Source organism: Cucumis melo, chromosome 3 (genome assembly GCF_025177605.1).
Source record: "Cucumis melo cultivar AY chromosome 3, USDA_Cmelo_AY_1.0, whole genome shotgun sequence".
In the NCBI taxonomy this organism is placed as follows: domain Eukaryota; kingdom Viridiplantae; phylum Streptophyta; class Magnoliopsida; order Cucurbitales; family Cucurbitaceae; genus Cucumis; species Cucumis melo.
In genome coordinates this window covers 22,094,957-22,119,284 of record NC_066859.1, presented here as the reverse complement: position 1 = coordinate 22,119,284, position 24,328 = coordinate 22,094,957, and the positions used below count along the sequence as shown (strand labels likewise).

The 24,328-nt window shown below is 33.1% G+C and overlaps 2 protein-coding genes across 4 annotated transcripts; both read left to right on the top strand.

Annotated features, from left to right (window-relative positions):
- Positions 1-2,906: 2,906 nt before the first annotated feature.
- On the top strand, positions 2,907-4,818 carry LOC103496529 (uncharacterized). Of its 2 annotated transcripts, none has more exons than XM_008458406.3 (2): positions 2,907-3,121; positions 3,497-4,818. In XM_008458406.3, the coding sequence occupies exons 1-2, from the start codon at positions 2,992-2,994 to the stop codon at positions 4,684-4,686; spliced, it is 1,320 nt and encodes a 439-aa protein (XP_008456628.2). In that variant the 5' UTR covers positions 2,907-2,991; the 3' UTR covers positions 4,687-4,818. The 2 variants fall into 2 exon arrangements, with proteins under 2 accessions (XP_008456628.2, XP_050938627.1); XM_051082670.1 differs by lacking the exon at positions 2,907-3,121 and adding an exon at positions 3,163-3,320 and having other exon boundaries at positions 3,497-4,793.
- A 5,245-nt stretch (positions 4,819-10,063) lies between these two features.
- LOC103496530 (chlorophyll(ide) b reductase NOL, chloroplastic) lies at positions 10,064-22,639 on the top strand. Of its 2 annotated transcripts, XM_051082974.1 has the most exons (15): positions 10,064-10,213; positions 11,460-12,025; positions 12,783-12,851; positions 13,376-13,437; positions 13,582-13,668; positions 14,070-14,137; positions 14,222-14,270; positions 14,348-14,433; positions 15,270-15,327; positions 15,844-15,894; positions 16,210-16,260; positions 16,349-16,390; positions 22,050-22,160; positions 22,255-22,322; positions 22,425-22,639. In XM_051082974.1, exons 2-14 carry the CDS (start codon positions 11,671-11,673, stop codon positions 22,300-22,302), a joined length of 1,137 nt encoding a protein of 378 aa, XP_050938931.1. In that variant the 5' UTR covers positions 10,064-10,213; positions 11,460-11,670; the 3' UTR covers positions 22,303-22,322; positions 22,425-22,639. The 2 variants fall into 2 exon arrangements, with proteins under 2 accessions (XP_050938931.1, XP_050938933.1); XM_051082976.1 differs by lacking the exon at positions 13,376-13,437.
- Positions 22,640-24,328: the final 1,689 nt, after the last annotated feature.

Below are 24,328 nucleotides of genomic sequence, written 5' to 3'. Positions count from 1 at the left end.
CATGAAAAATAGTTAGCTCAGTAAGCTTGTCTTCACACTCAAAAAGAAAAAAAAAAAAAAAAAGAAAAGAAAAGTCATTATCGACATCTTCAAATTACATAAACCTAAAAAAGGTATACTAAAATGAATAAGATCAATAAGATAAGCTAAATCTTAATTACTCGTATCAAATGAATTAAGTATCAAAATTTATAAAGTAAAATAATAGACATATGTATTAAAAAAATGTCTTAACTCTCGAAACAAACCTACAAATGCTTAAATGTGACTACCAAACTCAAAATCAATTATAATTAATCTAAAAAGTGTCTAAGTGATACTTTAACTCTCAAAACAACTTACAAATATTTAACGTATTTTACTTGTGTTTCATATTTTAAATTTGTTATGCATAGGTTATAGAACTTATATATATACAATTCATTAGAGAATTAAAATAAATATAGTTTAGAAGTAATTGATATATTATATTCATTTTAATTATAAGGTTTAAATTTATACACTCCATAGTTAATAGGGGTCTTTTCAAAAATATAAAAAAGTGGCAAAATATTTATACTCTATAGAACAATTATGAAAAATGGAAAAAGCCCAGAGACCCACCATGTAAAATACCAAAAATATCTCGTCAACAACGCGCCCGTAATATATTTACGATCGTTTAGATTTGGTTATTGTTTGATACGCGATCGTTTAGATATGTCTACAATTTATCTTTTTAATTCCATCATTTAATTGGATCGTGTAATTTGGTTACGTTTAAATTTGGTTACAGTATCGTTTAGATGATTTTTTTTTCAAAATTTGGTACACGATTTTTTTAGTTCTTTTGCTACACGACAATTGTTTAGATTTCTTTACACGATCGTTTACTTTATAGACTTTGTTACACGGACAATAAATAGTTTGGTGTTTTGTTACATTTACGAAAATTTCCCTAATTAATATGCATATAGATATTTTGTTTAGAATCTACTATTTAAAAACCATATAGGTTTTGTTTTAATTTGTTCTTGAAATTGTAAATGGCTACTATTATTTTTGCAATCATCTATTCATAAATTCATAATTATAAATGTGTTTGATTTTAGTTTTGGAGGAGAATTATCTAATTTTTAGTCTTATAGTTTTAACGAACACATGTGTTTAGTCGTTGAGTTTTAAAAATGTAACCTTTTAGTTCTTAGTTTTATAAGAACATATTCATTTGGTCTATGAGTTTTCAAAAGGTACCTAATGTTTAGTCTTGAGTTTTTAAAATTAGATTTCAAAGATCGAAGTATTTTTGTTTGATTTTTAAAAATAATTTTATGACATTTAAAATTAGAAAAAAATTGCTTTAACGAGGATATGATTTTTAGAAATTGTTATTATAATTTAAAATATCATGTATTTATTTAAAATAAAACTATAAAGTTATTTGAGGAGTTTTTTAAACAAACTTTTAAACATATGGAGACTAAAAAAGTACATTTTAAAAACTTGATGACCAAATAGGTTTATTCTTATAAACCTGAAAACTAAAAGGTCGTATATTTTTAAAACTCACCCAATGTACCCACATATGCTTAAAAACTTGGAGGTTAAAAGGGTAATTTTCTCTTAGTTTTATTGCCTCAAAGAAAATTTGAAAAATACTTCTTACAATGTTGTTGATGTTTGTCACTCAGCAAGGTTTTGAATTATTAACCTATAAAAGTATAGAATACTCTAAAGAAAACATGTTTCATTTTTTTTTCCTACAAAGTTTATTCTTTAGATGACAATTTTCAAAAAGATTTTCTTCCTATTTTTGAAAATTTTGAAATTATACCTAACAAAATAATTTTTTCAACGAAGAATAAATGTCTTTTTTTTTGGAGTTCACATTTACTTTTTATAAATCAATTTTTTCGATACAAAAAAGTATACCGAATCATTTATATTGTATTCTATAAACAAATCTTATCTTATCTGAGTTAATTAAATTTTTGAAAAAACACTAAACAAAAAGTATCTAAAATAATAATTGATATCAAATTTTGAAGAATTTTTTATAGTTGAGGACTAAATTTTTTCAAATTTGAAAGGAAAAAGAGTTGAACTATTACATGTACCAAATTGATTCGAACTTTCATAAGTATTTTATTAATCCTTTTCTTGGTTTCCTTCGTCATTGTAGAGAACCTTAAAAAGAAGGGTTTGGAGGAAGGAAAAGCAACTTGACAAAAATTTATTAAAAATTTGCAAACGTCTTTGAGATTAAAAAAAAAAAGTAGAAATATTCTGGAATCAATCCCAAATGGAAAATCACCGAAAGGAAAAAGAAAAAGAAAGAATAAATCATATTCTAATAATAAAAAAAAAGCATAATATAATAACAAAAAATAATAAATAAATTAGAGGATAATAATAACACAAAAATAGTGACTCGAACATATGGTTGATTTTAAAATGGTTTAAATCACTTTTATCGTTTACGAAATTACTTTAAAAATGTTTTTCATAATCCAATAAAATGATTATTCACATGGTTTGAAAACGTATCAAATATTAACAAATCCTACAAATTTGTATATATATAATAACAACAGTAACAAAAAAAAATGCAAATTTGTATATCAATTCTCACTTTGTTCCTATCCCCATGAGAAAAACAAAACAGCTCTAAGTGCAAGTAATTAACCTCTTCGTTGTAACCCCAGACGATAGAATAACCAATACAAAGAGAAGAGAAAACAAAAAGAATATTCTCCTCCCCTCGAAAGTAAACCCTCATACAAAATATAAATTATTCTTCATGTAAGAGTAAAGAAAACCCATTAAAAGACCCAAATAGTGAAAAAAGGAATAGACTTGTTCACAAGAAAATTATATATCTTTTCTTTAAAAAAAAAAAAAAAAGCCCCACAATGAAGAGGAGTTATAAAATCAAAATCCATACGTGTGTTACATTTTCATTATTATTCGACCATAAAGTTTAAAGCACATCTGAATAGAAAAAAAAGAATTATGAATTGGTTTGGAAAAAGTTCAAAAGTAGTAGAAAGCAAAGATGATATGGAAAGGCTTGGCATAAGATTGGAAACCATCAAATTCAATCATGATCGTAATGAATACGAGCTCCTTATCCACCTTCCAGGTCAATTCTTTCTATCATTTTTACTTTTTGGATTTTTTAGGTTAAAATATATATATATAGAAACTTAAATCTAGAAAAGGAAAGTCATATTATAATTACTAGCTAAAGAGACTTAGTATAAAATAAAATATAATAATTCAAACCATTACTAGCTAGCTAAAGACACTTAAATGTTGAACTTTGAATCTAAGGGATGGAGGTAATGTACTTACTATTTTCAAAAGGACCTAAAGAAAACGAGAAAAGAAACAAAATTGCATTTCTTTTACGCATTAACGGGTGCAGAATGTAATAAAGCGAAAATCTAGAGACATTGACAATAATAAATAATTATATTTGTTGGGGTAATTGTGTAATTTTACATTTTATATGTAGGTTGCCCAAAGGATCTCATAAAATTAAACTACGTGAAGCCCTCCGGAGTGCTTAAGCTGCAGGGAAAGATGCAAAAAACAGAATTCCTTCACCGATTTCCTATTCCCACCGATTCCTCACCCACCAGAATCTATGCCCGATTTCGAGGTGACGTTCTTCACATCATTATGCCCAGATCGTTCTGTGATCGGAAAGATGCCTCTTCAAAGCAAGAAGATGATCAACAAGCTTCGTCTGATAGGAAATCCACGGAGCAGGTAGGGGAGGATCGCGAAAATTTACCTGCTAGGGTTCCGGAATCATTGCCTTCTCATCAGAAATCAACCGACGAAATGACGGGAGAAGCCGGAAAAGGTCGCGGTAAATCACCTGCTAGCGTTCTGGAACCATCGTCGTCCGATCAGAAATCAACTGAGAAATTGACGGAAAGAGGAAAAGATCACGAAAAATTATCTGATAGGGTTTTGTCGTCATTGCCGCAGTCTGATCAGGTAACGACGGAGAAATTGAGGCAACCGTCCGTTCGAAAATCGAGCTCCTCAGTAAAGGAACTCGCAGAAAATTACCAAAAGAACATCTCCAAAACTTCCGAACTACCACCACCACCTCCACCGCCGCCAACGCCACGTAGGGCTGCTCCGGCGCCATGGAATCGGAAAGCAAAGAATATCGGATCAAGAAAAGAAGAGGTAAAAGATTCATCTGATCAGACAAATGACAAAAAAAGAGACAACCCTGAAAATTCAGTGGTAAACTCAGAGAGCAAATTAAGAGAAGAAGTTTCTAAAAACGTGGAAATCACCCTTGATGAACAAGGACGAAGTAAATGGGAGAAGAAGGGGAACAACAAATCCAATCCGAAAGATGATAAAAACGAGAAAACCGGAGTCCGTAAGTTCGGTGAAAAGGATGTTAAAAACGAGAAAATGGAAAATGAATCAAAACCTAGAGAAGATGCTAAAAACGATAAAATCGTCTCAAAGGTAAAAGAAGATGAAAGGGAGAAGAAAAAAGATAGCGCGAAGGGGAAGGGAACATTAGGGATGGTGGTGGAGAAAGTGAAGGAAACTGGGAAGACGGCGGTAGCGGCAGCAAAGAAGGAAGAAAACCGGCCAATGGTGATTGTTGGGGCTGCTGTTTTGGTTCTTTTGGTAATCGGAGCTTCATTGAGAAAAAAACCCAAAAATTAATTAATATGTAAAAATACACCTCTTTCAAATTTAATTTAATTTATGTATTTAATATATATTTATAACAAATATTTTTAAATAAAGCTGCTGATCCATAATTTGTTTCAATAAAAAAGAGTAAATGATTCTAACAAGAAATTTAAAATTGAATTCAACCCTTTTAACTCCTATTATATATCTATATCTATATCTATATATTTTAAAAAAAGTGAAATCAAATTTAAAACCCAATCAAGGGAAATCCGTGGAAAAATAGCAATTATATTATTTTTGATTTATGGCAAAACTAACAAGCCATAAATATTTTCCCACTTTTTTTGGTCCGAAATTACCTTGACAATTGTCCAAATATAGTGTATTGGTTGAGATCAAAAAATCAAACAAAATAACAAAATATCACATATCACTAGTAGAAAAAGGGCCTACAATAACAGTTGATTAAAGGTTTTCGTGATAATTTTTTGCAGTCATTGATGCGGCAGTCATGGAAAGTATTTTATGACAGTTACTGTCACGAAATGTGGTTTCCATGACATATAATAACTGTCACGAATGAAATATTTTATGACAGATTATAACTGGCACTATTTAGTTACGATGACAGTTAATAACTATCACAGTTTATGTTTTATGACAGAGTATAACTTCATTATTTATTTTTTATGACAGTTCATAACTGTCATCGTTTATATTTTATGACAGTTAATAACTGTCATAATTTACATTTTATGACAGAGGATAATTGTCATTGTTAATATTCTATGACTGATATTAAATGTCATTTTTTATCATTTATGACACTTTTTAAGAGTCATCATTTTTCTTACCATGACTTTAATTAACTGTCAATAAAACTTTTTTGACGACAGTTTTATTTTTCAATTTAAATGTCGTAGTTGTGTTTTTAGTCACTGTTTTCAACAACCCTTTCTTATTGAATCCTGTATTTCTTGTCGCCCTGTCATTACAGACTAATACAATCACATATGGAAAAATGGTGAACGCTTTAATAGAAAGAAACACACTTTGTAATATTGCTTTAGTTGTTGGTACAAACGTGTTTTGGTACGAACAAACTATTTAAATAACTACATTTAAACAAAAAAAATTCATACCAAGCCTACAAAAAAGCCTATACATCAACTAATTGGCGTAAATATAGCTTCATTGCTCCAATGGATTGTGACAAAACCTAATAAGAAAAGAAAAGGAAAAAAAATGATTCAATAAGACAACACATTCACCCACATAAACACATCACATTCACTTCATGATGAACAACACACTTCAACAACATAGAGCACATACACACTTCAAGAATAATAACGTATAAGCTTAGTTAAATTCAGCCCACAAACTAAGCTAAATTACATATACACTTCAACAACACTTCATGATCAAATGTGCATACTAAAAACAACTAAAAATAACATGATCCCATAACCCACCCATCTTCTAAAGGAAGAATCTTTTTGCAATGCTTGATCAATATTATACTGTGCCTAAAAACCAAAACATGAAATGAAACAACTTATGGGTAAAAATAAAATCATTTGCCTATTCAATCATAACATGATTGAGTACATATCTTATAGAATGCCATAAGATTCCCTTTTGCCTTGTTAAGACCTTTGTCAACCTAGCAAAAACAAAAAGAAAAGATATTGGACTAAAAATTTAAGTATTAAAAAAAACAAAAAGGGTGTTTCGATAGTTTCAATGTTCAACTTTGACCCTCTAGAAATCCCCCATTGTTGTAGCAAGACCAAACCTAGAAAAATTGACAAGTTCCATACTCTTAGAAGGAAATGAACAATCTTGACGTGCTTAAAGAGCATTATTATGACGCATAAGTTTATAAACTTAAAAATATATATATATACATACATAATATATATATATATATATATATATATATATATATATATATATATATAAACAAGGAACTTGCCAATATTGTCCTTTCCAACCAACATGCAAAGGTTTGCAAGACTAAATCATTAAAAACAGTCTTTAAATATAATATGTACCAAGAGTGAAGAATATAAAGATAGATTCAATAACTAAGAGAACGTACTTAATTACATGTTCCACGCAAGCTACTGTGTTATTGACAAATATGATCCTCCTAAAACTCCAATAACACATATCAAAAAATCAAAGTGAAAGGATCTATATACACAAGCAAACTACACTGCTAAAATTCTAAAATATATCATAAACTTATAGTAGAGCTAGTTCGACCGTGCAAAATCTTTCATAAAAAAGGATACTAAACCTACAAGTAAGGTTATTACATTAGCACCATGGACTAAAAATAGTAAATCCAAATGCACGGGAGGATACTAACCTCCAAAATCCAAAAAGGATTAACACCACTGAGAATAATATTTTACTAACCCAATATGCAAAATAACATTAATTTAACAAAATCCTACAAAATGTCAACATTTTCGTGCCCCAAATTTTTTTATCAAGCCATTCTACATTAATTTCCATTGGATAAAAAACAAAATGTATCTTCCATGCTTCCTTGTTATTATCGGATTTGAATTATGGAATGAATATGCCCTATAGCATATTTTAACATAAAACTCTACATAAAAGTCAATATGATTCTTGATACACATGAATAAAGCTAAAACTAAGCTACAAACTTGAAAAACCAACAAACTATAAACTTAAGAAAATCAACAAAGTTGTATTAATATCAAGAATCAACAACTAAATATATTAAAAAGCTTGAGAAATTGCATAATGTTCACAGTAATAGATTTCTTATATGAAGATGAGCTTCACTATATCATGTTTTCATATGTTTTATACTTCATTGTTTGAGAAATTGAAAGACATACCTCACCAGGGTGTATGACAGTCTTGTACTTCTTCACAAATGGTGAGCGTGCTTCTTCACAATCTTCTTATATAAAAGAAATATCATCAATCATTAGAGGAAGGAATATAAAGAATACATGAAGGAATGTCTCATTACCTCAAGAAGCATTCTATCCAAACCCATGAATCCAAAAACCTAATTAAATTCAACTAAAACGCTAAAACCCAATAACATAAATTTAGGGCAATTTTATACGTTGTATTTCAATGCTATGTTTCTCTCGAAGAATATCTCGATGTTTCGCTGATGCTCCAATAACATTCACTATATTTGTAGCAAAAAAAAAAAAAGACCGGCAATTTCCACATGATCTTTTGCAGTATTTACAAGAGCTAATTGAAGTTGATGAGCAAAACAATGAATGTAAAAAGCACATTCATTTTCTTTCAAAATAAGTGCTTTCAAGCCATGGAACTCACCTTGCATATTACTTGCTCCATCATATCCTTGTCCTCGCAAATTAGCAATACTTAACCCATGTTGAGAGAAAAAATCATCAATAGCTTCCTTAAGTGATTGGGCACTTGTATTATTGACATGGATGATTCCAATAAATCGTTCAATCACACGACCTTCATCCACATATCATAATACAACTGACATCTGCTCCTTTGAAGATATATCTTTTGATTCGTCTAATCAAGATAGAAAATTGTTTGTCACTTACATCTCTTATAACTATATTAACAATTTCTGTTGCAATGCAGTTTACTATATCTTTTTAAATATCAGGTGCAATCAATTTCAAATTATTTGGAGCATTTTTCAAAGTCCCGACTTCAATATCCTTGTTATGGTTGCACAACCATTGCAATAGTTCAAGAAAGTTACCTCGATTCTTCGAATCATCAATCTCATCATGTCCATGAAATGCAGGACCTTATCATAATAAAAATCGGAGAATTGGAAAGATATTTGATATTTAAGGAAAGAAAATTAATGATGTTTGGAATAAAATATATTTTCTGACAATTTAGGAAAAATTTTGATATTTGGGAAATACAGTTATTGAACTTTGGAAAGATATTTGATATTTGGGAAAAGAAAATTAATGATGTTTGGAATAAAATATATTTTGTGCAATTTATGAACAAACTTGATATTTGGGAAACAAAAATATTGATATTTGGAATAAAAATGATTACAATTCATAGGATTTGAATCTTTAACTTAGCGGTTAAAATGGAAGCACAGCCACTACACCAAAACCAAAATTTTAAAAAAATAAAGCATTGTTTAATATATATTATAGTTTGACACTTCAAAAGTAATATTAAAATACAAAAATCGATAATGTGAGGGGGGCACGTGTCCCCGCTGGCCCTTTAATAAATCTGCCCCTACCTAAAGCCATTTGGAGATCCATAGCACTTGGTAATTTGGTGGTCTATTGCGATAGACTTGATGATCCATAGCCCCTTATTGGGTGGTTTGTTGCGATAGACATACTTGATGGTTCATAGCCCATTGTGTGGATAGTCCTTAAATGGACTTGATGAATGATACAAAAACCTTTGAGTGGTCCATAGTTGGTATTGATAATAATAAAGTCTCCATAGCTCTTTTAGAGTGTGTTGGTTTGGTAAACTTGATGGAGCATATAACGTGATAGTGAATGTAGAGCTGCCTTCTATGAAAGAGTTTAAGGTCTCTCTCTAGAGCTCTCACGTTGACCCGAGGTTCATTCTATGTGCATGGCCATAAAGGCACAAATCTACATTGTTGAAACAAAACCGTAACTAAGGATAAAGCGTGTCGTAAAGGTCTCAACCAGTGGTACAGGGAGTTCAAGATATAATTCACTCTCTCTAACAAGGTTGTTGCCTTACTTCACTACACATCAATTCAAATCTTTGGATATTGATGTCTAAGCTTAATGTCCCATCTATGCTCAGAACAAATTCTAGTGAAATCTCATTCTTATTCGCTTACCCAGTAACTTTGCTACTATAGTCATTTGTGGGGGATTGTTATAAATGATTTGTGGGCTTTGGCCTAAATAGTAAAGTTAAGTTGTTTACCCTACATTGCTAATCTTTGAAGTGGAAAGTGGGTATATCTACTTAAACCTTCAAAGGGGATTTCAAACTAAGTTGGTGGTGATTGTATAACCCTGTTATCACACATGCGTCGTCATTCGATCAAACGGGCTCAAGCTCGGGCTTAGGTAACTGTGCTTTGGCGCGAAAAAAGATGTAATTTTTTATTACCTATACTTTTTGATAATTTACCCTTTTATCCCTTACACTTTCGATGCCAAGCGTTAGACACGTGTAAATCTTTTACACAGTCATTGTCGGTCTAATTCTTTTGTTCAACGTGCACACGTCATCCTATTTCGACGTTTGCTCCCTGCCATGACGTTCCAGTGATCACTCTCCTCCTTACTTTTTCGACGATCACTCTCGTCCACTTCCTGCCGCCTTCAGCTCTCTATAAATTGGACAGAATTCATTTGGTTTGAACACATTGAAAACGTTCTTCCAATTCTCTTTTCTTCTATTCGCATTCTCTCGACATTCTGAGCATTTCATACGATTTTGTTTCTATTCCTTGTTCTGACGAGTGCATGTCTGTATTGGAAAGTTGTGTTAACCTCGGGGAGCAACTGACATCACGATTAGCACCACGGTTAGTTGAAATTGCTTTCAGGGCAGTGGTTCGTCACGACACAACAATTACCTATTGATTGATATTCTCAAAATTTTCAACACTTATCACCGCATTTGTTGAACTAAATCAAAACATAAGGAAGATAATGACTATTTTGTAGGGTATAAGAATAATAATTGAGCTTGCATCCCTACCTTTTGAGGTAGGTTTAATTTTAGAAATTATACTTTCAAAAATTTCATTTTAGTCTACATTCATTCGGTGAATTTATGTTGCATTTGAATTGACATTTTAGGTGTCTATAAATATCTTTTTATTTATATTTATATGCATGTACTTTTTTAGACATATAGAAAGTCAATCCAAACATGCACTTAATCTAATTATTCGAAACTATTTTCTTTGTGAAGACTAATCAAACAATAATAATAACTTTCATACAACAAATCAGGACATGTGAAATATGTTTATTCTTAAATTAATTTATAGTAATTAAGAAGACGAATAGATATTAGCCAAAACGAAGCTTAGTAGTGCTTATAGTATTAATATTGAAGTATGAGAGAGAGAAAAAATAACAATAATATCTTTTCCTATGAGAAATCAGCAATAAATTAATAATATGAACTAAATTTTAATTTAATGAGGTACTATTTTCGATTATAGTAAAATGAACTAAAATATTTATAAAATCTCATAGTCTATATATACAATGGATTATGACAGACCAAAATAAAATATTGTTTATATTTATCTATATCATGATAGATACAAATAGTAGTATATATTGACATATATAGATTGTGATACATTATTATATTTATAAACATTTTTTCGAAATTTTTTCATTTAAAATAATTTTATTTTATTGAGAATTAAAACCTAAAATTAAATATTTATTAAAAAATGTATAAGTTTGTAAACATACTTTTCTCATCTTGGCATATATACTTGACACACCTAATATATACGTGATGCACCTGACGCATTCGATATGTACTTGATACACCTAATATATTTTTGATACATTTGGGTACATATATTTATATACATAAATGTTTGGAAATGACAAAATGTTAAAGATTTTTAAGCTAATGACAATTCAATATCTATGCCTAATGATATTTGGGTCAAGTGATATTTTTGTAAATAAATGGATCTTTATTGATTTCAAGGCCAAAAAACATTAAAGACATTTTAGAGAGTGAGGTAATGAATGAATTATTATAATCCTAGCTTGGTAATAATAAGTTGTGTTTGATAGGTAAATTAAGACCAAAATCCAACACGTTGGAGAATGAGGCCCGATGCAATGATAACGTTGTTGTTGGGTGGTTCCATCTGGGGATGGATAGATAAAGCTCCAATCACTAACAAAATTCAATGTAATGAATAGAGAGCGAGAAAGAAGAAGATGAACGAGAAGTTTCTTTTTAAGAAGAAGAAATGGAGGGTATTTCTGTAGTTAACAAAAAATGTTATATATATATATATTTATATGTGTGTGTAAATTACCTAAATTAATCAATCTGGAAAATTTCTACCGCGCAAAAATGGCTTCAACTTCTTCTTCTTCTTCCTCCCTCCTCTTGACGTCTCCGTTCATCTCCCATAACCATGGCTTCTTCATCTCTCCTTCTTCTCAAATCCGCTTATCACTCTACAAATTCAAGAGTTTCAGTCTTTCCATACCTCGTTCCCGCAAGATTTCCAACATTCCGGCGAACAGCCTCGTGAATTCCAATTCCGTATCCCCAAAGCCCGAAGAATTTCAGCAGAAGGAGCCTATGGTTCCTCCTTACAACGTTTTGATCACTGGCTCCACTAAAGGTCTACTGCTGGTCTTTCTTTCCTCTATTTTTGGTTCGCTGGCTTCTGATGTCGTTTTTGCTAGCAAGAAATGCGGAACTCCTGTTGTCGTTTTAGCTCTGTTTTAAGCTGTTTGATGAAAAATTTGATGGCGGAATGTGTGTTTGTATGTGTGATGGACTTGAATTTTTGTAGGAATTGAGTTTGAGAAACTTTCTAGTTGTCGTTGTTAAGAATTGGAAGACGTGTTTTAGAAATGATTTCAGGTGTATAATTGGAATTTGGATTAGTGAGGTTTAATGTTTAGTTGAGATTTGCGAGCTTATGTCACATGATTGAAGTTTAACTTAATGTTTGGAAAGATGTTTGAAAACTTCATTTGTTAGGATCGGGATTAGCATGAAGATGAATGAAGTTTGAGCTCTTAAAATGGAGTGTTAAAATATACTTTGAATTGTTATGTTATACATGATCCAAATAAATTAAGCCCTTGGACATATGCTTTTATAACTATATTGCCTTGTGGACCAAAGAGAACAATCAATTCCACGGAAAATGTTTGTTATATTTTAACATAATAACCTCAATTCTCTTGTTCGTGTAATAGTTATATTCTAATCTACTTACAGATCCTTGGGACTGATGGAGTTTTTTTTTATTTTTTATAATGAGAGCTTACAAATAATTTGCTGATTCTATTTTCTTTGACACTTCAGTGCCTTTAACTTCGTATTGCCATTCTTATAGTGATTTCTACTAATATTTGCAAATTATCCAGGAATAGGATATGCGTTGGCCAGACAGTTTCTGAAAGAAGGTGACAATGTCGTTATCTGTTCACGATCAGGTAATGTTTGCACTATAATCACCACGCACACTTGCAAGTCGCACAGGACCTGAAAATGTCTGTACAGCATTGTAGAACATTTCAGAATGATTGTAGGTTACTATGTAAAATGGGCTTGGTTTTCCTTTATATTTTTAATTTCAAAGATGTGGCTTCTTATGTAGTTATGTGTTTGTAATTATTTTTATTTTATAGACATGCCTGGTGCTGCACATTTATTAGTTTTTGTGTTGATTGATTAGGTATGGTTTTTAGTAATTTGCTAGATCTTGCACCTTTTCAGTTTTTGTGTTGATTCCTTTTTCCTCTTTTTCGCTGGTGTAGGATTATTAAGATGCTTGGAATATTGTAAATCTGTGTTTATTTCCATTTTGTATTATGGTTGATGCCGGCATCCTTAGTAGGGTGTGACTTGCACTAGTTAAAGCAGTTCTATACACCATAGTTAAGATCTGGAAGCAGTTTAAGATTCGTCTATTAATGAAATGCACGATTTCACATTAGCTCAACGGACCTTTTAACAGCTGAGAGGGTTGAATCTTCTGTTCAAAGCTTGAGAGAAGAATTTGGGGAGCAGCGTGTGTGGGTACCTCCTGCTAGACTTTTGCATTTTAATTTTCTCTGCAGAAGTTTAGTTACCATTTCTCTATCATTTCATTGTCTTCCATGTACTATTCTTAATTGGAGGAGTTGCTGATACTTCAAGCTCATTGTCTTAAATCCTTTTCAGGGTACTAAATGTGATGTGCGAGAAGGAGAGGATGTAAAGAATTTAGTCGCATTTTTGCAGAAAAATCTTAAATATATTGACATTTGGGTATCTACTTCAAATTCTTTTTTCTTTTCCCCTTCTCCATAAAGAATGATGAGTATATCTTAACTTGTATTTTCTAGTGACTAGAATACATGTTTATTTGGCATCGTAGATTCTAAACAATAATTTTACTCTGAAAAGAAAAAACATAATTAATATTGAATGTATTAGATAGGTGGCCTACAGCTAAGACAGTTCTTAGATATTCTTGGTCAAAGTATACATTTTCATAATTTAAAATTACAATATAGCATTGTCCGCAGATCATAGGAAACTGGACTTAAGATCTAGAAACATTTAATTGTCTACTATTTAAGCTATCGATCAATTTTGAAGGCCACGAGAGGATATTGGAATTTTATTTGCTTTTATTGCTATTTTAACTTATTGCAAGGACAATGCAGATCAATAATGCAGGATCAAATGCTTATAGCTTTAAGCCTTTGGTCGAGGCTTCAGATGAAGATCTCATGTGAGCTTCCTCCTCCTGATCTCCAAACCTCAATGACATTATAGAAATCCTTTTAGTTTATTCTTTAGACACTCTCTAATGCAGTGAAGTTGTCACTACAAATGCTCTTGGTTTGATGATATGTTGCCGAGAGGTATATACTGCTTCAATCACGAACTCTATTGTATTTTTGACATGTAACTCATGCATAGTTCCTAACTTCTTGTTTAGGCAATAAAGATGATGTTAAACCAACCTCGAGGGGGTCATATTTTCAACATTGATGGGGCCGGTTCTGATGGACGACCCACCCCTAGGTGCCATTCTTTTTATCACTTGCATTTTTTCTCTATTGTCTGATCTTGATACGATGTTCTTTATCTTATGTACATTTTTTCAAGAAAAATGTAGATGACATGAGAAAAGCACAAGAAATCTGTGATGTATTAATGTCATTCACAATGTGCTCAATCTTATATGATGTAACTATTTTAGAATTGTAGCAATGCAATGACATATTCTAATTGCACGTCATTTCATTCCCTTTACTTGAATAACAGATGGAGCAAATAATTTTATGCTGAAACATCTAAGACCATAATAACTACCGTTTTGCTACAGTAAATACTATGTAAAAGTTTCCAATTAGCTACAATAAACACTATTTTAAAACCCTCAATTTGCTACAGTATTTACTAACACATCATTTTTTATTCTTTGCTACGGTATTTGCCATTTCCTTCTCAAATTAAATAGTTCCCACCTCAAACACATACAACTCAAACTATAATTTACACACCAAACACAAACTATTGTAAACCAACTAAAATAACCTGGGTAATAACTCACTCCTTGCCCCAAACACCCTCTAAAGATTTATATCTCTTAAACATTTACGATGAATATAAAGATACCTCATGTGAAATTATTAGGATGGGCCCAGTCAGTTTGAACATCTATACTGGACAGGACTTAAAAATCTGTATCAGAAAACTAAAGTACGGTAATGATTGGTTTTGTCTTTGGTGAGATAAGCGTTATGTTTTCAAGGAGCCTATTAAAGTGGGGTAAGGCTATTATATGCATTTACTCTGTTTATGTAGTGGTCACTCACTCAGAAATGTTGTTGGTTGATAATTCTGTCTTTCCTTAGGTTTGCTGCATACGGGGCAACTAAAAGAAGTGTTGTCCATTTAACGAAGTCATTACAGGTACTGGCTACATGAGCTTCTCTCTTGAGTCCTTGACTCTCTTTTTCCCAAATAAATTAAGTTTTAATCAGGATTGTGCTTTAAATAGGATGCATCGATGTGTTATGCAGTATGAGTAGCCTGCATCAGTTCTGTTTGATTCAATATAGTAGACATACCGAGGATGATTAATTTCAACAATGTATAAGATTGGGAAAAAAATCTTTTAGCATTTGGAGTGCCTATCTGGGATGGTCTTAGTCATGAAGATCCCTGGGTTGTTTTATGGGGTGAATGATCATTACAAGAATTAACTACCATCAGAATCTAATAATAAAGTCCGAGGAAAGTCTCTGCCATCAAGACTCAGAGTACTAAGGTTTCACCAAGCAACAAATAATAATTGAAGTGGGTTTGTCATTAGTCGTTAAAAATACAAAGCATCTTCATATCTTGTTCCTCCTCTTACTTACTCCTTTCAGTTCCTTTTGGCTTTTCTTGTTAATATTTTTCCATAATCCTTAAAATTATTTGCAGGCAGAACTGCGGATGCAGGACGTGAAAAATGTTGTAGTGCACAATCTTTCGGTGCGTTAATATTGCACATTATTTATGATTTCAATTCGAGTGCAAACTTTCTATTTCAACACTTTTGTCAAAGACTCAAAATTGCTTGTGAAGTTTATTTATGTTTTTCTGATGATTTTTCTGTGATATTTTGAATCTGACATCATTTTCATAAATAAGACCCTTGACATTCCAAGAGATATATTGAAGAACATAATACATTGAAATCGTGAAATTTCATATCATGTAAGGTACATTAGAATAATTCCTAACACCACACAATTCTATCTCACTTTCTTTTCCTGATAATGCTATTTGTATTTTTTGGTCTTGCAGCCTGGGATGGTTACAACTGATCTTCTTATGTCTGGTGCTGATACGAAGCAGGTTGTTTAGGCATTATAATTTCTTTTAAATTAAATGTTATTAACAAATTCATGAATTTGGAAAATTTATATTTGTTGCCCTCTTGCAGGCGAAATTTTTCATCAATGTTTTGGCGGAACCACCTGAAGTGGTAAGATTATGCTTTGAATTTCTTTATCTCCATATCGATATTTAATTTTCTTCGCATGCAGTTGACACTTGACAGTGTCTTATTCTATAAGTGACCTTGATCTTAATCCAAATCAACATATTGCTTGGTTATAAACCTAAGAACATTTCCTCTAATATCAAATCTCATTCTTGATTGTGAATTTTATTTAGCATAACAATTTGCATATTGGTATTGAGTTTTGAAAAAAAAAAATAAAGAGTAGTTTTATAATTTTTTGGACAAATTTCAATTTGAACTCACTTTGAAGGTCGTATCAATTTAAACCCTAAACTAATAATGTTTCAATTTAAACACTGAACTTTGGGGTTATCTCAATTTAAACCCCAAACTAATAGTTATATCAAATTAGACCTTGAATTTCAAAAGTGTATTGGTTTAGACTTTGAACTCCCATAAATGTTTCAATTTAAACCCTCTTATATAGTAAGGTTGGTTGACATGGCTACTGTTGGAATTGAAATAGTGGGTTTAGGTCATGTTGAAAGTCCAAGGGTAGTTGAGATTTACTTAGCCCTAATTTTTTAATTAGACTTGTGTTGCTTATAAATATTTTCTCCATTGTACCTTTATTATCAAAAGAAAATTATTGAAAGCAATAAACAAAAAATCGGCTTACGTGGAAACCCGAGAACTGGGAGAAAAACCATGATGTTTTTAGTTTTATTATTTTTCTGATATTCATACAATAGGTACAAGAGGGAATAAATAGAAAAGTACAAAGAGATAAAAAAAGAAAGAATATTTAGGGTAAATCTTCCCAATGGACTAAGCTCACTAATTCTAACACTCCCCCTCAAGTTGGGATATAAATATCAATGAGGCCCAACTTGCTAACACAAAAATCGAAGTTTGGTCTGAGAAGCCCCTTGGTGAGGACATCAGCAACCTGTCGGCTCGAAGGGATGTATGGAATGCATATGCTCCCACTGTCAAGTCTTTCTTTGATGAAATGTCGATCAATCTCAACATGTTTAGTTCTATCATGCTGAACTGGGTTGTTAGCAATACTAATAGCAGCTTTATTATCACAAAAGAGCTTCAATGGAGTTTCACATTCCTGATGAAGATCGGACAGGACTTTCTGGAGCCAAATTTCCTCACATATTCTCAAACTCATAGTTCTATATTCGGCCTCAACACTGCTCCTGGCCACAACACTTTGCTTCTTACTCCTCTAAGTTACAAAATTGCCCCAAACAAAGGTACAATAACCGGAGGTTGACTTTCTGTCAACAACAGATCCTGCCCAATCCGAGTTAGTATATGCCTTAATGGTCTTTTTGTCTATCTTTCTAAACATCAACTCTTTACCAGGTGTCGTTTTTAAGTATCTCAAAATTCTTTTGACAGCTTCCATGTGTTCCTCATAGGGAGCCTCATAAACTGGCTGACAGAATTCACAGCAAAGGAAATATCAGGACGAGTATGAGATAAGTAAATCAATTTACCCACAAGGCGTTGATATTGTTCTTTATCAACTGGAACTTGATCATCAGAGTTTCCTAGTTTATAGTTGAATTCAATAAGAGTGTCAGCGGGACGACATCCTAACATACCTCTCTCGGTTAGCAGATCAATGGTGTATTTTCTCTGAGACACGGAGATACCTTCTTTAGATCTGGCCACCTCCATTCCAAGGAAATATTTCAGATTTCCCAAATTCTTGATTTCAAATTCATTACCCATTCTCTGCTTAAGTTGACTGATTTCTGCCTGATCATTTCCAAACAAAACGATGGCATCCACATAAACTATCAGAACTGCAATCTTCCCTGTCTTGGAAACTTTTGTAAATAAAGTGTGATCAGAGTGTCCCTTACTGTATCCTTGGGACTTGACAAAGGTAGAATCTGTCAAACCATGCTCTGGGTGACAGTTTCAGACCATATAAGGATTTCTGGAGTTCACAAACCTGTTGACCAAACTGGGCTTCAAAACCAGGCGGAGGGCTCATGTAGACCTTCTCTACTAGATCTCCATTCAGAAAAGCATTTTTAACATCCAGATGATATAGAGGCCAATCTTTGTTTACAGCAAGAGAAAGGACTCTGACGGTATTCAACTTAACAACAGGAGAAAAAGTTTCTGAATAATCAACACCATAGGTCTGAGTAAATCCTTTTGCAACTAACCTTGCCTTGTGTCTGTCAAGTGTTCCATCTGCTTTGTATTTGAGAGTGAACACCCATTTGCATCCCACATGCTTGTGTCCCCTGGGTAGAGCGCCGATCTCCCAAGTGTTATTCTTTTCAAGAGCTTTCATCTCTTTCATGACAGCATTCTTCCATTCAGGGCACTCTAAAGCAATATGAATATTTTTCGGTATTCTGGTAGAGTCAAGGCTGGCAGTAAAAGCTCTGAACTGTGGTGAGAGATTCTCGTATGACACATAATTAGATATGGAGTGCTTTATACAAGACCTAGTACCTTTTCTCAGTGCAATAGGAAGATCAAGAGAAGGGTCATACTTGTCAAGTTTCCTGACCCTGTTCGGCTTCATTGTTACTGGTTTCTGTTCTGACCTCAGTCTCATCATCACTGTTCTTTTCTTCCACATTTTCAAGAACAACAACATCAGACCTGTCATTCTCATTCATTGTATTATTAGTGCAAGGTTCGGTAGGATTTTCCATACCTTGATCTCGAGGAGTTTTGGAGTCTTGGACTGGACTAGTAAGGGACTCGACTTCCTTTCTGAGATTCCTCCTATAATATGTTTTCCAAGGAACTTGGTTTGTGGGTAGGATTATAGGGTGAGGATCAATCTCAGACACGGTACTAGGAGTAGGTTCAATAAATTCAAAGGTGCTGTTAGACTCTTCACTCACACTCTCCCCCTGAAGATGGCTAACGGAAAAATAGGATCGGTCCTCACAGAAAGTAGCATCCATAGTGACAAAGTATTTTCTGGATGGCGGGTGAAATCATTTATAACCACGTTGGTGAAGTGGATACCCAACAAACGCACAAGCCTGAGCCCGAGGGGTGAATTTGGTCTGATTAGGGCCAAAACTATGTACATAAGCGGTACACCCAAACACACAAAGAGGAACCTCTGAAACAAGACGAGTAGAGGGGTAGGACTCTTTAAGACATTCCAAGAGAGTTTTGAAGGTGGAGGATACGAGAAGACATTCTATTGATTAAATAAGTTGCTGTAAGAATAGCATCTCCCCACAGGTATGAAGGAAGGGAAGTGGAAAGCATAAGGGAACGGGCTACTTCCATAAGGTGTTGATTTTTTCTCTCGGCCACTCCATTTTGTTGAGGAGTGTAGGCGCATGAGTTTTGGTGAACAATCCCTTTAGAGGCTAGAAATTCACTAAGGTTATGGTTTTGGAATTCCCAACCATTATCACTCCGAAGAATAGCAATTTTTTTATGGAATTGTGTTTCAATGGTGTGATAGAAGTTTTGAAAAATAGCGGAAACCTCAGATTTATCAGTGATAAGGTAGACCCAGGTAAGACGGGTATGATCATCAATGAAGGTTACAAACCATCTTAGATGAGGTGGTCACCTTGGAGGGACCCCAAACGTCACTATGGATAAGGGTGAACGGTTGTGTGGGTTTATATGGTTGTGAGGGAAAAGAAACACGATGTTGTTTTGCCTGAATGCACACATCACAAGATAACGAGGAGACATCTATTTTAAGAAAGAGATGGGGAAACAAATATTTCATATACGTAAAGTTTGGGTGACCTAACCAAAAATGTCACAACATAAAGTCATGTTCAGAAGTGCTAAAATAAGAAGACAGTAAACTAGTCGTAGAGATACTACTATCGGAGGTATCATCATTAAGGATGTAACGTCCCCTGATATGCCGGGCAGTGCCAATCGTCCTCCCTGAATTCAAGTCCTGAAAGCAAACAGACTCCGGTAAGAAAGTAGCTTTACAGTGCAGCTCATGGGTGATCTTACTGATAGATAACAAAATTGTAAGAAAGCTTAGGCACATGCAAAATATTCTGGAGGGAGAAACCGTTGAAAAGGACTATTTGTCCTTTCTCAGCAATCGGGGCTAAAGAGCCATCGGCTATCCAAATTTTTTTCATTACCGACACAGGGGGTATAAGAGACAAAGTGCTCCGAGAAACCCTCGATCTGTGGCCCCCGAGTCCAAAATTCAGGGATTCGTCCCATCAACACTAATAAGGCCAAGGGACTGAGACATACTTGATTCAGCAATGGCGCTTAGAGTAGGAGAGCTGCTCTGACTAGCAGTAGGGCTAATGGGCTGAGAGGTGCTGGCAGTCTCTCTAACATCGGTACGCCCTGAGTTCTGTTGCTCGTTGGAGGAGCGTTTGTTACCTCTTGGAGGCCGATCGTGGAGTTTCCAACACTAATCCTTTGTATGCCATTGTTTCTTGTCGTGCTTACAAACGAGAATTGGTTTCCCATTATCATGGGTCTAGGATTGAGCACTAAAGGCAACAAAGTTAGTTATATAATTTGAAGGCACGTGAGGAAGCAAAATTACCGGGTTCTTGGAATACATCGATAGATCGGTCTGTGCCAAGGATGTACTAACTTCAAAAACAGTTCTCCTGTAGGTTTGATTAATCCCGAGACCATGAACATATGGCTGTCCATAACCGGAGGATGTCGATGACTCGCCAGCTTCAATTCCCGATCTGTTATGGTGTTGATCAGCCTCGTTCCTATAGAGAGGTTGCTGTAAAGGGTCGATGAACAGATTTGCACTGCTGGACAGATTTGCACTGTTGTACAGGGGCGGCGCGTGCGGCGGCGGATGATCGGAAGGGTGAGACAGTTGGACAGACGACAACGCGTGGAAGCGGATGGGATGGGCGGTGAGATTAATGGATGGCGGCGCATGGGCCCACGCGCCCGACAAAGGCGACCGTGAAGTCGTTTCTGGCCGAAAGGTTGCGTGGACGCGGCGAGGGTTGGCCAATTGGATAGATCGGCGGCGTCTGAATCCGTTGGAGTAGTTTTTCCATGGTGGTGTCGGTGGCGGCGGTAGTGGCAGCGATTGCGGCGGCTGTTTTGGTTCGGGTGATTCCTAAAATTTTTTCTAGAGTTTCTTTGTTGCTTCGCTTTGATATCATATTGAAAGCAATAAACAAGAAACCGACTTACGTGGAAACCCGAGAACCGGGAGAAAAACCACGATGTTTTTAGTTTTATTATTTTACTGATATTCATGCAATAGGTACAAGAGAGAATAAATAGAAAATTACAAAGAGATAAAAAAGGAAAGAATATTTAGGGTAAATCTTCCCAATGGGCTAAGCCCACTAATTCTAATAATTCTAACAAATGTTTCAATTTAAACCCTCTTATATAGTAAAGTTGGTTGACATGGCTACGGTTGGAATTGAAATAAGTGGGTTTAGGTCATGTTGAAAGTCCAATGGTAGTTGAGATTTACTTAGCCCTAATTTTTTTAATTAGACTTGTGTTGCTTATAAATATTTTCTCCTTTGTACCTTTATTATCAAAAGAAAATAATAAGAAATATCAGCATCGTTGTTTTAGTAGCTACCAACATCATAATTACACTAAATTTATAGATGATTAAAAGCCTTATAATTCGTTTGCATCTGCCTTTTCTTCTTCATCTGGCGGGTGATATTTGAGTTTACAGGTGGCAGAATATCTCGTCCCAAACATAAGATCTATCCCAACCAATGGTTCGACAAGGCCCACATACATTCGTTTCCTCACTGGACTAAAAGCTTATTCCCAGATTTTCTCAGTTAAGAAGTGATTTAAGTTAGAATTGTTGTGTTTAATTTCTTCCATTCTTGGTGCCATCAATTAATTGTTTGATGTTCCTCATGTCAATTCAGAGACTTGCTTTTGGTGCAAGAAGAAACAGATATCTTCTAGAAGATTGATAAGAAAAGAATAGTTTTTCGTAAGTTCTCTTATGTCTATCATTTTTCTCATTTATTGTTCTTCACCTCACCCAGTGGAATGGCTTATGTTCACAATTTGTTCACTGACCATATTGATGAAGCATGGCGGACCCATTGGACTGCTCCTAAAACACGACGCAAAGGAAATGATGCCTTCTTGTCTTTCACCCCTCCCCCCTCCCTCCCTCCCTCCCTCCCTCCCTCCCTGTAAAAACTGTTAGTCTTTTTTTTCATTGATTTACTCAATAAACGATTAATTGTAATTTTATTGTTTGTATTTACTTTAACAGGTGTAGCTCTTATCATTTTTTTCTTATTCGTTTTTACCATAGCATTGGCTGAATATTTTCCTTCCTTCAAAGGTAACTGAACACTGAACAGGGGTTGCATTAACTTGGAGAAATCGTTCGCGGAGGTTGCTATAATGTGATGTATAAAAGAGAAGGCAAAAGTACTTTAGATATGTCTAGTGGTTATTATTAGCACAATTTTTTTTAGCCTATATCAGTTCAGGTATAGTTAGAAATTACTTTTCTTATATTCAAAATAACAATAAAACACATTTTTATTCATTCAAAATTGGTTCAGGCTTTTTTTTTTTTTTTCACTTTTAAATGTTGTTTTCGTACTATAAAAATGCACATTTCAAATTTAGCAAAATAAATCAAAATATTTATGAAATATAACGAAGTTTCATATCTATTAATGAAAGTCTATTGGGAAGAGATTCTAAAATTTTATTATATTTTTAATAGTTTTATCATTTACTATCTATCTTTTTAAATAAAAACTGATTTTAAATGATTAAAACCAAGTTGGGGATATTTTTGAACATGTGGTTTTGACTTTTAAAAAATTAATTAAGGAGTCTTTTGATTAGTTCTTTTATGCAGCCGTAGTATGTAGCAATCAGGTTGAATAATTTTTCCTAATACCATCGTTTATTGGAAATTCTATGTGGGGATATTAACCCCTTTAAAACAAAACACAATACAGGTATTATATGCAGTAAGTATTTGATTTTTGTTATATGATATTCCTGAGACATTTTGAGAAACCCATTCTAAACATACCAAGTTTATGTTTATTATATTGGTTTTTCTTATGTATTATGTATTATTATCATTGTTTTTATGTAAAATTTGTGTCAATTATTTTATATCATATTCGGAGTTCTTTGTTTTCTTTATTTGTTAAAACTTTAATTTCCTTACGTTGTCGTATCAAACTAATCTATTTCATACATATTTTTTAAGTTTGATGAATATTAATTAACTTGATTTTTCGATATCTACGTCTAGTCTCAAGTTTTCCTACACAAGTAATCGTAAAAATGGTGAAGTGCCAAATATACAAAAATGCGACATTAATCTTGTTTTTCGTTTTCAACAACGATAGACGATGTTGTATTGTCCACACTTTTGATAATTTGTTTTCTTTTGATTTGAATGTACATGAAATCTCTAGTCCAAAAATCAAATTCTTTTTTTTTTTATTTTATTTTATGTAGTTGCCAAATTTCAAATTTATTTCCCCTATTATTATCGTAGATTTCTTATGAGCATTACATCACATATTCTTACAGATTTTTCTCACCTTTAATTTCATCACATATTCTTCTCACCTTTAATTTCAAATCCATTTTACAGATTTTTAATTCAATAGACTTACTTTTATCTCTCTTTGCTGCTTCAAAGTTTTTAAATTTTATTTCATTTTAATCCGTATACATAAAATTATCTTTTATAAGAAATATCAAAATTTTAAAATATTTCTATATCTGTTAGAAGATTTATATTTTAAGAATAAATAAATCAAAATATGAAAGTAAAAAAGAAGAAGCATTTTCCTCTTACTATTTTTTTTTAGTTTTGTTGGTTTTAGTTTTACTTTCAAATATTCATATGACATACGGTGAGAAACAATTCATCACACTCATAAATCTAACAAATTTTAAAATATAATACCAATAGTAAATCAAGTAGCTCTAAACAAAATCTTAAAA

Excerpts from the sequence above, each read along its gene's own strand:
- LOC103496530 (XM_051082974.1), top strand. The coding sequence starts at position 11,671 with ATGTTATATATATATATATTTATATGTGTGTGTAAATTACCTAAATTA. Across the intron at positions 15,328-15,843 it reads ATTTAACGAAGTCATTACAG|GCAGAACTGCGGATGCAGGA; the intron begins GTACTGGCTACA and ends AATTATTTGCAG. Across the intron at positions 15,895-16,209 it reads TTGTAGTGCACAATCTTTCG|CCTGGGATGGTTACAACTGA; the intron begins GTGCGTTAATAT and ends TTGGTCTTGCAG.
- LOC103496529 (XM_008458406.3), top strand. The coding sequence starts at position 2,992 with ATGAATTGGTTTGGAAAAAGTTCAAAAGTAGTAGAAAGCAAAGATGAT. Across the intron at positions 3,122-3,496 it reads GCTCCTTATCCACCTTCCAG|GTTGCCCAAAGGATCTCATA; the intron begins GTCAATTCTTTC and ends TTTTATATGTAG.